At 39.9% G+C, this 18,479-nt stretch overlaps 1 protein-coding gene across 11 annotated transcripts in view; it reads left to right on the forward strand.

The window, feature by feature from the left end:
* The window catches only part of DOCK10 (dedicator of cytokinesis 10), a 263,031-nt gene that overhangs the window by 86,686 nt on the left and 157,866 nt on the right, over nt 1-18,479 (forward strand). For 2 of the 11 annotated variants that reach the window (XM_059167887.1, XM_059167889.1), the window contains exon 1: nt 11,603-11,854. The exons of 8 other annotated variants lie outside the window; for them this stretch is intronic. In XM_059167887.1, the coding sequence (XP_059023870.1) occupies nt 11,750-11,854 (105 nt within the window). In that variant the 5' untranslated portion in view covers nt 11,603-11,749. Of the gene's footprint in view, nt 1-11,602; nt 11,855-18,479 lie in introns of those variants that run through there. One more of the 11 variants, XM_059167890.1, reaches the window with a different exon arrangement.

Genomic DNA, 18,479 nt, shown 5'->3' on the forward strand with positions numbered 1-18,479 from the left:
TATCCTTGCTTTACAGGTGAGGAAACTCAAGTTCAGAGAGGTTGCGTAACTTGTCCAGAGGCCCACAGCAAGCACACGGGGAGGCCAGGAACCACATAGAGACCCACAGACTCCAGCCCAGTGATCATACCCACAAGTGCAAATACGACACTCCCAACCTTATCCTTCACGCTGCTGAAATATGCTTGCATTTTGGGCTCTACGAAATTCAAGTTAGTGAAGAGGATAATGTCTTCAGATCTTTTCCCAGCAAGTGATAGCTGTGCTTTGATAAGGACAGCCTAGAACAGAAACAGAAACCCAGACCCAAATGAATTCCAGGAATGGGATTTTGAGGTATGGAAAAGTGAGGCAGGGGACTGACTGGAAGGCCAGTAGCCCTGAGGTTCTTCCAAGCAACTGACTGCCAACTTGGCTTTCAAGAGGAGCTAGCCCTGGTCTGGAGAGCAACCTCTGTTATCTGCCAGAAGGTCACTGGACCTGAAAGCCATCATCAAGGAAATTAGGATTTTCAAGCAGGAGTGATTTTTCCCTCCTCCCCTCACCCTCTAAAGGACATTTGGCAATGTCTGAAGACATTGGTGGCTGTCACAGTAGATGGGGTGGGGGATTTACCAGCATCTTGTGGGGAGAGGCAGAGGTGCTGCTAAGCATCCTGCAGGACCCAGGACAGCTCTCTACAGAATGATCCGGCCCCAAATGTCCTTCAGTATTGCAAGTTTGAGGAAACTTTATTTGGACAATAACTAAGGGACAAGTATGATCAGACTTACAAAAGCCCAAGAGATGGCCAATAAAGAGGAAATGAAATGAAATGGGAACCATCTCTGGCCCAGTTTCAATGGCTGGTTTCACTCCAGAGATTTTTCTCCTTGGTCCCCAAAACATTCAGGGTGATGTAGCTGGTTAGTTAATTCTGCCTGACTGAGTATACATAAGGGAAAGAAAATATTTGATTTTTTTTAAGGATTCTTTTACTTATTTGACAGACAGAGTTCACAGTAGGCAGAGAGGCAGGCAGAGAGAGAGAGGGAGAAGCAGGCTCCCCACTGAGCAGAGAGCCCAATGTGGGGCTTGATCCCAGGACCCTAAGATCATGACCTGAGCTAAAGGCAGAGGCTTTAACCCACTGAGCCACCCAGGTGTCCCAATATTTGATTTTATAAATAAGATTTTAGCCCAGTGTAAAGAACATTGCACTGGGACGTGGGGCCCTAGAGGGCACTATTATATGATTTTCTACCTAAGGAAACTATTTAGGTGGACCAGCTTCCAAGTCATGGTTTCTCAAAGTGTAGTCTGCATAGCATCTTCAAATGAATCACCTGGATGTTAGTTACAAAGCCAGATTACTGGGGCCCCACCAGGCCTCCTGAGGTCCTGGAGAGGGTTCAGGAATCCATATTTTTAGCAAACTTCCCATGTGATTCTTGAACACACAGAGAATCTCTCTTAGGGTTCGTATAGTGGTAACATTCAAAGTCCTACCATTGCCCAGGCTTGGCTCATATCCCCATGGCTGTATGGCCTCATGTTCTGGCTCCTATTCTTCACTTTACACCTAGTTTCTGTCTTCTTGTATTTCCATAGATTGTTTGATGTGTACCACCATCTCTCACGGGGACTGTGGATGGACAATCTGTCTTAATTGTCTATCAAAGACTATCATTCATACCTGGCATGGACCAGGACCTAGAAATATTTGACAAAGAATTGGAGCCTCTCTGCATTTGCTCGCATTCTTATCAACCAGATTAAATATTTACTGGTGCCCCTGTCAGAACTGTCCCATGTTTGTTTGTTTGTTATTTCAACCCTTCCTGGGTGCCTGACAAGAACAGATAGAGGAGGGTTAATTTGTCCTTTAACTGGGGACCTTGACCTATCATACATCAAAAGGTCAACAATTTACCACAGTGCATATAGCTATACAGGCAAGCCCAACAATTAATTCTCTGCAAAATAGAAAGAAGCCCTTGATTGGAAAAACCGAGACTCTGCTATTATTCTCCAATATCTACCATGCAAGGCATTAAGTGGTTAAATCAGTCTGCTATTAGCTTTGCCTCCTCCTGGCAGAGGCCCTAGGAGATAAGAATGCACGGCGACATCATTAAAGAAATGGTTTGTGGGCAGACTGGTTGCAGAGAGGTTACGTAGGCTATCAGTCAGATGGACCAGCAAACAGTGTTGGTCTGAGTAGTTGGTAACATGTATGCTCTGGGGTTGGCATTTACATGACAATTTGTCTCCTTATCAAAATTGCTTAGGTAAGAATGCTTCATTGCCTTCTCTTTGTAAAGACACATCTGCCTGCAGTAAAATGACCACCGCAAGAATAAAATACATGTGATGCTCATGTTATATAAATTAACAAATCCTACCGTTAGAGAGTCACAACTTCGAAAGACCTTGGCCCTCTCCATAAAACTTGTGTACAATGTGATTTTCAGGGTAATTATTAAACAGGGTGTGATAGTCATCATGAAAGCAAGGTCATTAGCAATTGGAATGACTATAGGAGGCCAATTTTGGGTGCTTGTTTTATTTTAAAAGAAATGACTCTAGTTTGTAGTTAACTTTGCCAGCAATGGGAAGCCAGCATGGGATCCAAGCCAGCCAGCAGAGAGAATGCCTGTCTCTGGGGGAAAAGGCTGTTGGGCAGTAGTCCCTATGATCAAAGATAATAGCATTGATTCAGAGTCCTTCTACTTCCATCTTCTGGGAGGCTATGTTTGAATGTCTTCATCTGATCATTTGAGAGGGAAATCATCTGCTTCAATCCAGAATACCTTTCAGTCTTCTTTAAAAGATAGAAGAAAAATTGTCCAGTAGAAAGTATGTTAATTTGAGGTGGATTATTTTTTTTAAATAGGAAAAGAACATTAGGTGAAGAATTAGCCACATGACTTTTTATAAGATCATTAAGATTCCAGCTATGTGTGTGTGTGTATAAATGTATGAAACATAAGCCTAGAGCATCAAATAATATGTTTGCTCTTGTTACTGTCATGCTGTTATGCTCTGGCTTGGAGCATGGTGGCAAGAGAGTGTAAGTTAAGGCATGGTCTCTTGTAAAAATGAATGCTTGCCTCTTAGGATTTCCCAGCTTTGTAACAGACCAATGAGAGTGTTTGAGTGTCTTAACCATAAAGCAGAAAAAACTTTAGGATGGGTGATAAACACCTAAATACCCAACAGGACATTGAGAAGAGGGCAAACATTAAAGCTAATCTTCCTCATTTCCTATATAATGTATTAAGATAGTTATTGGCAAGGAGTATGAATACCTCTAGGCTGCAGTGTTTCTCCTGGTAGAAATTTGTGAGTCAATGATGAAGTCCACAATTGAGAAGGAAAAAGCTATCACCCTTTCACTGATTGCTATTAGATTCTAAGATGGGCTCACGAGACGTTGCAAGCAATGAGGTTTTTTTACCCCCCCTTCACTCCCACATCAAATCCTGATTAAGTGGGAAACTTTACCCCCAAGACCTACTTAAATTCAACAATATAAACAATATCATTACAACCTGATATATGTTTGAAGGGCTATGAACTGAATACTATAAATTATTTCAATGCAGTAAAGATCATTTATACCTACATACATGCACAGACACACAACATGCACACAGTAGCGCACATACACTCACACAAACACACACACAACTGCTGTCTGTTTCTATTTTTGCCATGTCTACATTCTCCCTCAGTGGTTCACACTGCATGGCACCCTTTTTTCCACGAAATTTCTCAATATTTTATACTAAAACAAACACTGAAAAAAAATTTAAATGAATAAATAAATAAAACAAACACTATTTGAAGTGGAAGTTAGAGGATAGAACTGTTATAGTCCACAGACATTGCCCCTGAAAGATTTACATTAGAAATGGGCTTTGTAAAAAAAAAAAAAAAAAAAAAAAAAAAAAAATATATATATATATATATATATATATATATATATATATATATATATATAGAAAAGAAATGGGATTTGTTGTGTTCCTATGTTTTAAAGATTTTGTTTCTTTTCTTTATTTGAGAGAGAGAGACCTTGGGCCAGAGGGAGAGCACAAGCAGGGGGAATGGCAGAGGGAAAGGAAGAAGCAGACTCCCTGCTGAGCAGGCCCCACCCCCCCTCCCTTGTCATGCAGAGCTTGATCCAGGAACTCCAGGATTCAGGACCTGAGCCAAAACAGATGCTTAAGGGACGGATCCATCCTGGTGCCCTGTTGTGTTCATTTAAACCCCTCAAGGCTCTCTCAGGGTGACTCTGAGCTTTTCAGCAGGAAGTAGCAAACCTCAGTAAAGAGTGCTGCTGCCTGGGGCCAGGCTCAGGAGAGACCACAGTGAAAAAGGAAGTAGCTACCTGGGCTTTACTTCCTCTAAACAAGCTGGACGGCGGTGAGCTGAACCAAGAGACAAAGCCTTGTTTTGTCCTATGTGACCAAAGCCATGTAGCACACAAACCTGCAGGCAATGGGGAAACCCATCAGAAATGGAAGAGGAAAAATAAAATGGCTTATCTAAATACCCTCTAACAATGGAGGAGTAACCGCAGCACATGGTGAAGAACTTAGCAGGGAGAAAAAGTTGGAATAGAGATAACATGGAATCCAGAGGCATCATGAAAGCAGGTGGAAGTACACAGGAAACTGCTCTACTGGTTGCTCAAATTAGGCTTTGTGGATTCGAGCATGACATCATGTGTAGCTGTCTAAGACTTAACCACCAAGGTTTCAGTTACTCCGTACTCTCAACGGTACTTTTCGGATCATTTTTATCAAGTTGGCTCAGATGCAGTGTCAATGAAACCCAAGTTTCTGTCCTCTGGTTTCTTAGGTTCAGTGAGGATATCATTTGCCCATCATACAGCCTATTCAAATATTGTGCAAATAGAATTAAACATTGTAAAGGTGACCTCATAGGGGTGCCTGGGTGGCGCAGTTGGCTAAGTGTCTGATTCTTGGTTCTGGCTCAGGTTGTGATCTCAGGATTGTGAGATGGAGCCCTGCATCCAGCTCCATGCTCAGTGGGGAGTCTGCTTGAGATTCTCTCTTCCTTTGCTCTTCTCACACAGGCTTACTCTTTCTAAAATAAATAAGTCTTTTGAAAAAATGACCTTGTGATTTGTTGCCTTAGCTTATTGCTTCTGTTTTCTGTGTTTATATATCTGATTACTTGTCCGCCACTATTCATCTTCCAAATTTGTCTCTGCTGTCTCTCCTCAGAGCTGTAATTGTTTTTCTCACTCATATTTCACTGCTGGCTTTTCCCCGGAAGGGAACTATAAGGCAATTTTCTGTCTCCTCTCACTCATTTCTTAGCTCCACTGCAACCAGCATCTTCACTGCCACCAGTGGAAAGGACACTCAAAAGTCAAACACTGTCTTCACATAAACCTTTTTTCTCAGTACATTCATGATGTTAAACTTGTTCTTAAAAAGATCAAGCCCAAAAGCCAAGCTGTAATCCAGAATATGACTCTGTGGAGGTGGTTTTCTGAAGATGTCGTCCCAAGACTCTCTTGTTGTTCAATCAAGTCCTTGTCACTAGCTCAGAAAGAGAGGACGAGCCAGAGAACGCAGGCAGCCTCTAGACACTAACAGTGACCCCTGGTTGTCAGCAACGAGGCCACTACAGGGAACTGAGTTCTATCAATAACCTGAATAAGCCTGGAACCAGGTTCCCTAGCATCTCCAAAAAGGGACACAATCCTGCTGACACCTGTGTGAAGCCCCAAGCAGAGAATCACATTGTACCACACTGTACCCAGATTTCTGACCTGTGATAGCTATGAGATAACAAATGCATATTGATTTAAGCCACCACATGTGTGATAAGCTGTTCCAGGAGAAAGAGAAAACTAATACAAACAGAACTTCCTCAAATATCTATCATCTTAGCATTCAAATTCTTATTTCTTCTAAAATATGGTTAATAGTTCCCATCTTAACTAACTTCCAAGTATCCAGACTCTTATCTATTGAAAATTGCAAACTTACTTTCTCTGTCTGGGCACTATGGAGCCAGACTTGAAATATTATACATACACACACACACACACACACACACACAAGTATTCATATATTTTCTATGTATATGTATATGCATATATAGGTAAGTCCATACATAAATACAACCTATATAGACCTAATAAATACCATATTCAATAAATGTTTATATATATATACATATAGGAATTATGTGCATGTATGTAAAATACATATATTTTCCTCAATGCCAGGTACTAACACTTATTATTTCATGACAACCTTATAAGCTGTATACGTACCGCTCCATTGAATATATATTTAAAAACAGGCGGACAGAGGCCAAGTAACTTGCCAGAAATATCTAATAGATGGCTGAAGAGAATTCAAATATAGATCTATCTAGATCCAAGACTACAAGGTCCTTTTTTTTCATCTTGCTTATCTTTCATGCTGAATCTTTTTGGACATTCTAGGTCCTACATCCATCTCTGCTCATATACCATGTAGCACCTTCCTTGAACTCCCCACCCAGTGCATCTGGGTGCCCCACTTCCCTGGTCCTTTCCCCCCCTTTATCTCTGTGCTTTCTCAATGTCCTAAATGGCCTTCCATTTATCCTATGTAAAAGAATTTCAAGACTGTTCTCAATGCTGTGCTACTCTGTTCTCCAAAAATTCAGTTTACTTCTAGACTTTTCAATTTTAACTCTTCTGGTGACTGTCAGCTTCAAATCTCCAGCACTGAGTCTTTCATGAGTTCCAAGCACACATACAACAACATTGCTGGACATCTCTGTTTTCCTGTCTCCTTCACCCAAACTTCGTCATGTCTACATCAGCACTGGTAAGAAAAGAGGTCTTCTCTCTTTACTACCCTATGTCCCTCAGTCATATCATCCATCTCCTTGATGGCAAACTCAGAAACCTGCTGGCAACTTCAAACCTCCCTTCTGGTTAAAAGCTTGGGCTCTGGAGCTGGACTGCCTTGGCTGAAATCCCATATGTTTTACTTACTTACTTACTTCAGACTTTGGACAAATGGCTTAACCTCCCAGGACCCAAATATCTTCCTCTCTAAAACTGTGGTGGTGATAACAATAATAATAATAATACCTAGCTCACAGTGTCACAGGTTTAAGGAGGGTGTTATAAACTTGGGTCAGCATCCAGCACCCAGTACTTGGTCAGTAAGGATCAACTACCATTGATTTTCCATTTAATTGTCAGGTCTCATTTATAATCTCAGTGAAATCTAAGATTGTTTATGTTGCCATGTTTTCTACCCTCCACCATTCTGTTATTACCTGGGTTAATTTTGCTGCCAAATGAATCTTCCAAAGGCAGTACTTTAATTGTAATTCAAAAATCTTCATGTTTCTCATGCCTTTCAGGATACAATAGAAATCTCCTTATCTTGGCATTCAAAGCCTTCCATGAACTGGCCCCTGGCTTCTATTTTCAGTTGTTTCTACCACTCCTCTTCTTCTCAACCATGGTATAGACAGGATGGACTTCCTACTATTTCTTAACCACTCTATTTTGACCTGCTTCTTAGCTTTTGTATTAAGCAGTCATTATGCTTTCTACCTACTAGACAATATGTTGAAAATTTTAAGTGCCATCTCACTTATTTCCACAAAAACTCTGAGGTGACTATTATGCTATCCTTAGTTTATGAAGGATGAGCAAACTGAGCTGAAGATATACAGTGAGGAAGAAATGGACCTAGGGTTTGAATCCAAGCTGATTCCAGATCCCATGATTTTAACCATTCTATCTTATGTCTTCATCATGCTACATTCCTCTTTCCTGGAACGTTCTTTACCCTTCTCCCACCTATTTGACTCCCACCTATTAATCAAAGTCTGCCTTAGGCTCTGTCTTTACTATAAAGCTTTCCTAGATTCCATCAACTCTAGTGAACTCCTTTGTCAGGAGCAAGCTTCTTAAGGCTAGCTTCATATCTCACTAAGCCAGCAATGCCTTGAGTGTAGTGTCTAATAAGTTCTGATGTATTGGTACCAGATCTCTACTAATGAGCTTGACAATGACTCCTGGTGATTGAGGCAACCAATTTCTAATTTCTGTTTATTTTTACCCTTTGTCCTAGGTAGGTTTTTTTTTTTTTTTAGTTTCTAACACATTTATGAAATTAAGCAGGAAAGGAATTTATTGGGATGGTATGGAGTATTACAGAATGCTGGAGAAACAAACTTGGTCTGAAATCAAGGAAGGCACAGCCCAGTGCAGGTCTCCAGTGGAGCCGTCCCATGCAACAGCACACTCTATGCTACAGGATTTCCTCCTCCTTTGCAGTCACCCCAAGTCATGCCTATCTGACATCTCCATATGTGGCCTGGCAATGTCTTGTTCTGCCGGTATTTAAGAGAGCTTCAGTCAACAGCTAGGCAAGGGGACAGATGAGTCATTCTCACTTTGCAGAAGTCAAGAAGTAGGAGGGACTCCAGGATAAAGAACTGTGGTGCCTAAAGAGGAATAGAGGAGAGACTAAATGCAAATTTTAGAAAGAGAGGAAGCCACACAAGAATTGCTCAATATTACTAAATGCTTCATTACAAGACAAATTCCTATCTCCTAAAATCACAAGTTGGGGATTTAGGCTACCATGGATAATAAAGTTCATGGATGGACTTCAGAGATTTGAGACCTCCAACTATGCACGCACATTTTCTGAATACTAACATCTTTCTGGGAGTGAGTCTGAAGATTTTATTGGATTCTCAAATGGGTCCATAATCTAAAAATGGTTGCAAAACACTATTTTCAGCTCTTAAAATAGAAGCATAATCTTACCCCAGGAAATCAGGTGACCAGAGGCAGACTCTGATAATGTCTTAAAAGAAACAAGTTAAATCTGAAAATTCTGCATGTCTGTGCTCATCTAACAGATGCCAAAGAATTACTTAGAGGGTAAAATCCTTCCGGAGCTGAAGACATATATTGCTAAATATTCAGTGACCATGGAACAAAAGGGCTAGTCTGCGTGGAATCCCTGTTTGCCCAAGGTAGTTTTAAAATGATGATACAGTTTACCTCCCCACTTCTTATTTTTATAGTATCTTGTTATTTTTCTCATAGTTCTTGAAAGACGCTTCGTCCACACTTTGACAAGGAACAATCACTATCTCTTTCTCCATCTTACACAAATCACTGCCTGACAAGGTAGAAATAGATGATGAGTGCCTCAAGTCTGGGGTGTACGGAGGTGCTTCAACTAAGTCTGGTTATTACTGGGGCAGAGGGAATGGCCCGTGGTAGTTAACAACAACTGTGATGCAGGGGGAGGCTTATTAAATAAGCAGATGACATCTACTTGGGCCATTGTGGTTTGGATGAGCTGGTTAAGTGAGAGTTTTCCTGAAGATCATCACCTTCAGTACAGAATCGAGAACTGTGTTTGCAAAAGTGACTTCTCAGAAAGGCGTTCCTGAGAAGGCCTTTTCTTTTCTTTTCTTTTTCTTTTCTTTTCTCGGGAAAAATGTCTTATTCTATTTTCTCTATGGCCAAAAATTTTTTTATAAAAAATAAATAAAGTGTTGGGGGAGAAGGAGGCTTTCTGAGGAATAGACACTTGCTGGAAGACCTGAAGGAAGTTAAGGGAAAGCCACAGGATATCTAAGAGCACTCACTTCCGGGTTACTCATTGCATCATTCAAGGCAGCCACTGTGCACCTGCACCATTAAATGTGTTGAGCAAATGAATGAGAAGACGGGGCTCTGGAACAAAAGTCTCCACAAAAACCACACTCTATTTGCTCATAGTCCCACATTGCCCTAATACTCCTTCTTTCTGGCTTTAGCTTAATACTTCTTCCAGCTAGGGCATGAGCAAAATGTGTGAGCTAGTTAACAGCCTGGTTATTTTTCTTTCTTAAAGGTCAAAATTTCCAGCGTATTGAGAACTCTTTGCAAAGAAATTGCTCTCCTGGTTAAGTGTCTTGTCTGTATCCACAATGTACCCATACTGTGCTTTATACAGGGGTGCCTTTGACAAATATCTTAAGAACTGACCCTCCCTAACATAAAAACAGGCATAATTACTCTCTTCATAGTACTCCTTCTTTAGGACTCTCATCCTAGGAAGTTGGCAGGGCTTTCTTCTATCTTGGGGGTCATAGAGATCAGTCCTCAGGGGAAATACTCCTTCAATCATCTTTGTGACCCACATAGTGCTTCATGGACAAGCAGTGGTTCCTTTAGCATCTTCATCAAACTTGTCGGCAGCGCTATTGACTAGGTCCATGCTCCAGATGAAGAAACAAAATCTTCAACTGAACAGCCATCTCACACAGTCTTTTTTGACTCAATCTTTCAAATGTTTCATCTTATCAGTGAATTGCTAGTCCTGTGGTCTTCAAATATTTCTTACCTCATACACTTAGTAGAAAAAGCTTGACCACACTCCCATAGTCTATGTTTATTTATACAAATTAATAGAGTTCTTATCAATAACTCATATTTCAAAACACGATATACATAGGGGACTAGGTTCACAGTTAAGCATAATAAATTTAAGTCCCTCATTCATTTTTTAATAAAGATTTTATTTATTTATTTGAAAGAGAGAGAGAGACAGCGAGAGGGCATGGAAAGGTGTAGGGGGGTGGCAGAGGAGTGGGAGAAGAGGGAGAGGGAGGGGAGACTCCCCACCAAGCAGGGAGCCTCAAACGGGGCTCCATCGCCAGACCCTGAAATCATCAATTGGGCTGAAGGCAGGCGCTTAACTGACTGAGCCACCTAGGCACTCCAGTCCCTCATGTTTTCTTTTATTAAACTTAATAGTTGTATACTGAGAAACTTCTGAATGCCAAGCACTGTTCTCATCACAGAAGACATGGTACATGAAACTGACAAAATCTCCACTCTGTGGAGCATAGAGTCGAGTGCAGGACGACAAACCATGAGTAACATAAATAAGTAAAATATCTCGTAGTGTCACATGCTAAAAAGTGTCATAGAGAAGAATAAAACAAGAAGGAGAATTCAGGTAGGTTTGAAATGAGAGTTGTAGTTCGAAATAGCCACCCAGAAAAAGTGAGTACAGATTAAGGAATTAACTATTTGACTATTTGTAACCATTTGGCATAGGCAAGGTGTCCATGTCAATATTTATTATATTAAATAGCAGTAGAGTACAATTTATTTAGATAACTAATATGAATAGAATTCTCATTTCTCCTTGTGCCCTAAGTGACCCTCTTGGAAGACCACTAACTGAATCTACACTCGTATGAGCAATACTTGAAACAGACTCCTCAGATCCCAGGTATATTATGACAGCTTCTCTTTGGGATCCATTCAGAGTGGTGAAGTCTGGCAGCTGTTTCAGTGGCAGACATGGAACCCTATAGTAAATCAGCTCTTTAATTCAGTCTGGACTTGGTTCCATGGGTGATTTTACATCCCATGATTTATTTACCTGTGAGCTAAATAAATGTCCAGATAAATGTCTTAAATGTCCAAAGCCATTTTGTGTTTTTGCCGTACTCTAAAGCAGGTGACTAGGGAGAAGACGCACACAGAAGCATATCAGAACAGCTAGTAGTGACAGGAAGCGGTAACTTGTTGGTTTTCTTTTCCTTTCTGTTGAGTTATGGTAATATAGCATGAGCATTTCCCTTTTCACCAGAGAAGGAGGATTTGTTCAGCCTGGTGAAGCTTCAGAAGGAAGGTGTTTTACGAAATTTGTATTTTTTAAATATTTTGTGACTCAAATAACAGGAAACAATGAGCTTCAGAGGAAAGGTTTTTAAACGGGAGGCCAGTGAATTTCGGAAGAAAAGAAGAACAGTAAGGAGAATAAATCAAGAAGAAATCCACAGATTAGGCTCTGTAGGTATCTAAATGTCAATGTTTGTTTCTAATCTTTTCTTCAATACTCTAAAAACAGAGAGAGATTAGTCGTGGGTGGTGGGTGTTCTAACGTAGGTGCTGGGCAAGGTCCTAGATGAACAGAATATTCTATTTGGTTCATAAACATCCTCTTTTATTTACATGATTGTTTTTGAATTACTTAATCTTTATTTTAAAATGTATTGATAGAGAATTTAAAAAGTTAAACTATTACTAGAATATTAGTAGACTATTTTCATTTTTAAAGAAAGCTTATAATCTCCTCAATTATGACCTCAATTGATGACTTGTATGTAACTGTAGGTTTTTTTTTCTTAAATTACTGCTCTATTTTGATCATATATCACTCGTTTGTTTTAAACTTCTTCAAAAGAATGATCTAAATTATGAAAGTGTACATAAATCTTTGATTAAATGAGCCAAGTAAGAAAGTGAAAAATAGTAAGTTTTAAAGGTTAAAAATATTTGGTTTCTTTATGGTTAAAAATGTTTCTGCCTTATTATTGTTGCAAGCAAAATGAGTGCTCTGGAAATGTGTACTTATTCTAGAATTCTAGACATCTATGTATAGGAACTACCGTGGCTGAATATCAGGGCCTCTTGCTGGGGTACATCAGTGACTCGCACATAACGTGGAAGGTCCATGTTATATGGTAAATGGCTGTGACAACATCATGAGGCCGCTCTTCTTACAGGAACGTTCATTTTACGGAGCGGTTCAGGGTTTGCTTGCTTTCTTCAGGGTGGGGGTTCTCAGCCTCAGCACTATTGCCATTTTGGATCCAAGCTATCCTGGGCCAGGCTGTCCTGGCCATTGTGAGATGTTTAACAACATCCCTGGCCTCTGTGCGCTACATGCAAACACTCACTCCCGGTTGTGACAATCAAAAATGTCTTCAAATGTTGTCAAATGGCCCCTGGAATAGGGAGGGTGAGTGCCCTGGTTGAGAACTCCTGCTCTAGGGGTAAAGAATCTTTTGTTCATATAAACATCCTTAATCTAGAAATAGAGCAGCTTTTTAAAAATTACATAGATAATAATGATTATTTATGGTCATGTATTGAATATGAATAATCTAATTAATGAGTAGTCACTCAGCCCCTGATAGACCAAAGTCAGGTACAAGAATATTAGTGATTCTGTTTACACGGACAATGTATTTGGTGTTACGGACAATGTATTTGGTGGTAATTTAACGTGAAAAGAATTTATCAGAGGTCTGGCTCACAGGACTGGTGGCGTGTTGTTGTTGGTCGGTTTCTGTCTTCAGTATCTCAGTGGTGTATGTCTCCCTTTGGGAAACACAGCCAAATGAGCCCTTCAGCCTTGTTCCCATATCACTGCACCCAGCATTTCATAAATGGAATACACAGAGTCCTAAAACCAACCTCTTGGTCCGGATGTGTCCACTGTGGATCCCTACTTGTGTCTTGTCTACTGGCTTGCAAACCCCTCATCCACTATTTACTATGAGCCTGTTAAAAAGGATAAGTGCTTGAACGTTTGGTTGGTTTGGGATGATTAACCTTTAGAACAGTCAAAAAATATATAATTTCCCAGTTGCCTTTAGAAGTTCTGCAGGTGATGTTACTGTGAGATTGACTTCTAGTGACCAGTAAGAGAGACAAAGGGCATGGGGAAAATGTGCCTATCTCAAAGGGACCACACACACAGCCTGGCAGTAGGACAGTCCCCAATGTCTCACCATATAATGAAGCTAATCATTCTAGGAATTATCTTAATTGAATTTGAAGGTATTGCTACTGAGCACTATGGGAAATGCAGCCAGTAAAGAGGGAGTTTTCCCACCGTATTCAGTAGCTATGCATTCACATTTAATTAAGATCATTCATACTGTGATTAGCTTTCTTCTGTGGAAGGCACTGGGGACTTTCCGCCACTGCGGCCTGCCTTGTTCTTCCAGAGATAGGCGTATCTTCTTTCCCAGGTGCTCTCTTCTGTAGAGCAGGGGATTGCTCAATCCACCCGAAGTATTATACAGAGATGTGGGTTTTATTTTTGGAAAACAGAATTCAAAGAAGTGAAACACATCATTAAAATGCTGGGGGGTCATTCTATCTGTGTCTCACCTTCCCTCTGTACGCCCTTGGGCCGATTACTGAAAGCACTCTGAACCTTAGTTTACTCTTCCATAAAAATGTTCACAGCAATACCAGTCTGTCTTAAGATGGTTCATTGGAATTCAGTTTGAGCATGGTCACCACGAAGATGATTAGTCGGGGGTAACAAATGTTATGTTGTGTTAGTAAAACCAAGTAGAGTATTTCCATTTCCAAGGGCAAGGGAGGGGGGATATAATTGTAGTGACATTGCCTTCTCAGTGATGGTGACTGAAGCCACTGGACTGTAGAGGTGACACCTTCCTCCTGGGAGCCTTGGAAAAAGCTGGAGTGACAGAGTCACTCAGGAGACAAAATTCTGAACTGCATCAAAATGGCACTCAGGGGGTCCCAGATGGCTCTATGTGTTATGCCTTAGAAATGACTAGTGGTTTTTTACCCACACCTTATCCAAAGTACCCAAAGCCAGACTATACTTTCCACAGCACTATTATCTAAGCTTTCTAAAAATGAAGCCAATATCTCTAGGCAAGCTTCAGAGATGACTTGATAGGAGATAAGAAAGAAGCAATTCAAATAACAAAATACCCAACACATGAGGACAAGGCTTAAGGTTATGTCAGGGAATATAAAATACTTTTTTTTGAATTTTGGGGTATACTCATAGTGTAGTGAAAGGAGAGAAGATGATTGTGGTAGATAATTATGATGGATTATCTGTTTTTGTTGTGATCATGTGCATTTTGAATTTGACAAACCAGTTATTGTTCTAAGGCAAATTTAGAATTGGTTTCATTCCACAGTAATCTGGAATGCTTAACTAGAACACAGTGATTTCCTAAAAGGCATACAGCCCAAACCTGATACTCTCATAACACACAGACCCACCATTTTGTTTATTTCATTTCCTTCAGATGCTGTTTGAAGCTGTTTATTTAATTCTGTTGGAATTTTTTTAAATTTATTTATTTGACAGACAGATCACAAGTAGGCAGTGAGGCAGGCAGAGAGAGAGAGAGAGGAAAAGAAGCAGGCTCCCCGCTGAGCAGAGAGCCCGATGCGGGACTTGATCCCAGGACCATTGATCCCAGGATCATGACCTGAGCTGAAGGCAGAGGCTTTAACCCACCGAGCACCCAGGCGCCCCTCTATTGGAATTTTTAGTTGTTTTGGAATTTTATCAATCCAATTTGTAAGGGTACTATCTAGAAAGCCCTTGATATATTTTAATCCACCTGTTCACAGTTGATATACTGTAAGAGACAGCAACTGCATCATAAGAGAAATTCAAGGAAAATGAAACTTACTTGTTAGATCATCAAGTAGAACTATTCTCTTAATTTGTGGAGTGTGTATGGTACTCTATGGCTGTTTTTTTTAAAACTGCTTGTCTATTTTTATTTTTTTTTTAACCAATCATTCGGTATGATCTCTAGTGCATAGGAAGTCAGTAAAAAAAAATAGTTTCCTCCCTAAGTTGCATGTCCTAATTTGGAAAGATTAAATACACGGTCAAGTTGAATTATTATATCAATTATCTGTACAATCAGGAAAAAGATGCAAAATACACCTAAATAAATGTAAGTTGTTATCTTTAAGTTGTTACTGGCTTGTGGATTATTAATCTGCAGGATTTGAAAGTATTTGGAAAACTTTGTATACATGTGAAAATTCTTGCTCTGGTCTTTCGTAATAGCCTTTTAGCCCTTCAGGAGAAAAGTGAAAACTATAGAAAGAAAATCTAATAACATCTTTAACATATCTCTCACACACATCATTTTATAAAATATGTTGTGCCATTGTCTTTTAAGTCCATTTTTAATATATTCTTACACATTTGTGAACAGCCTTTCTCCCTAGTTATCTATGCTACCTTTTTACTGTTACCCCTCATTTATATAGACATTCACAATATTTCATAATGAACCAGTTAGCTGAAAGGAAGCACAGGCGAGGGTCTCAGTATTATGGGTGCAGATAGCAATGAAACAGGACCAGATTCCAGGTTCAAACAATGGAAAGCAGTGCTGAGAGTTATAAATAGATGATTGGAGAAAGCAAAAAAAAAAAACTGAAGTAATGGGGGGGGGTGGAATCTGAATTCAATCTGACCATGTAAATAGAGAAGTGTAAATTGAAACTTGATCTGACCCAAGAACCTAGGAAGGGTAGCAAGGGTAGCAAGAAGGAGCAGCCGGCTCATGTGCCAGGTAGATGCAGAGATGACGCTTTTAAATGGACCCAGGAGAGGTGCTTGCGACTTAAGCAAAAGTGAGCTTACTCTCCTCAAGACCAACTGCCAAGAGAAGGAGAGGCATTAAGCCAGGAGGAAAGCGAGTTAGAGGAGAACTGCCAATGTGGCAGAGTCAACTTCATGATGATGCCCTTTATTACATCTGAGCAGGAGGTGGACCGATTGTCAGGGAGGGCCATGCACAACAAACGGGAAGTAATGCCATTATCCTGATAGCTCTTCTTCTTTCCCAGATGGTGGTAATGGCACAAATCTTCATGAACGTAGAGATTCCCCAATTAGTGACAATTTCCGTTGTGGTTTTTGACACATTCATTAGCTAGCATTCAATGTACATTTCCTTAATATACCTTTTATTTCCTTTTCTTCATCCTCCTTACCCACTTACAAATATTATTTGGTCCTCTTTTGACTATTGCCTTCCATGAGGTGCCCAGGGACCTCACACCAGCCTCCAGATGTCTTTCACTGCAAAAATTCTCAAAGGGAACAGAATTAGTACTCAAAACGATGACTGTGTTTCAGCAGCTTCCCTGCAGTGTCAGGGCATGTGGGGGGGAGGGGGGGATGTTTTCTGTTTTCTATTCCTGCAACGCCATGACCTTGGCTGGTGGAGTGGGGAGGACCATAGGTCTTTCACACTGAGCTGGGTTGAGATATCAGTTCCTGAGGAAGTCCCCAGAATCCACATTTCTGGATCTATAAAATAAAGCAATAATGATCTCTTCTAGGTTTCATAAGGATACTCAGTGAGAGAAAGTGTTAACTACTTATCATGGTCCTAGGTGAGACTGATAATTAAAAGGATCCTGCTTACGTGATGGTCCAGGGCATGTGATCCTAGCAAGGTACATTCAATACTTTCCACCAGCATCCTGAATCTTGAGCAGAAAGAGGCCAGAGTCCCACACAACTGTCCATTCGTTGCACACTGAGACCCACCAAGACTGGCTCTACTGGGGGTGGGGAGAGAAGTCTGCAGAGGCAAATAAACTGCTAGTACAAAAAGAAAGCAGGGCAGATGTTGCCTGGGCAAAAAAAAAAAAAAAAAAACCGGATGCCCAGAATACACATTCAATCTCAAGTAACCAAAAGTAAGAAAAGAAATAAAAGAAGGAACTATGGAGAGATTTACTGACCATATAGGACACATGTTGTTGACAGAACTACTTACATTTTTGTGTGTGGCATGTATGTGTTTATGTGTATGTGTGTGTATATATATACATATATATATACATGTATATATATATATATGTATATATATATATACATATATATATATATGTATATATATACACACACATACACATACACTCCTCACACTCATCCTGAAAGTTCATTGGTGTGATGGTTAACATATTAAAATAGTGTTAAAGGTTAAGCCAGTGGCAGCTTTCATCACAGATTTCATATAAATTAATCTAAATTTCCCAGCAGTTGGCTCTAAGACATTACTTTGTCTGCTATCAGGCAGACTTGTAATTGGGTTGTGATGTATTTTTAATGATATTTATTATCTTTCAAGTGTTTCTAGAAAACTGAATTAGACATATAATTAAATTCGATCCAGATCTTCTTGGACATTTTCTACTTCTTTATAAGCACCAGTGTTAGATGCAGAAGCAACCACTCTTATTTTCTTAACCATCATTTGCTACACAAAAATGTGAGAATTTTGTCGTACTGCTAAAAGGTATATATCATCAAATTTCCTTATTAAAGAAAATAAGACTGTAAAGGTCAGTTTGAAAGTACACCTTACATCAGAGATTCTAAAAAGCTCATTGGTGTGCTTAGTTATCCCAATGACATTAAGGGTTAACAAAATGGAATGTTCTGATTTTTCTAACTGTAATGTTTGTGTTGAATGTGACGACTTTATCTTTCTTTATATTTGTAAAGGGCTTTATAATTTACCAACTTTAACCTGCTTCATTTCACTGAAATGGACTAAGACATTTTAAATGTTACTACTGGTTGATTTCTTCTGCGATCTCTGTCCGTTTTTGTTACCAAGGGAACCATTTCCAAATTCAGCTTAATCTGAGCCTGCCCAGCTGTACAGTTCGTAACTTTGATTTAGCTAGTGTTTTTCCATTCTCATGAAACTGTGTACTTCAAGACAGAGAGAAGGTTAAAAGGTCAGTATGAGATGGCTTATTCCTTACTTAATCATTTCCTTTTTGGTAAGGAAAACTAGTCTTGTTTTCTGAAGCTCAAACATTTGAGAGGTTGTCCAGTAAAACTCCCTTTGATGAAAGGCTG

Source organism: Mustela lutreola, chromosome 3, assembly GCF_030435805.1.
Source record: "Mustela lutreola isolate mMusLut2 chromosome 3, mMusLut2.pri, whole genome shotgun sequence".
Lineage (NCBI taxonomy): Eukaryota > Metazoa > Chordata > Mammalia > Carnivora > Mustelidae > Mustela > Mustela lutreola.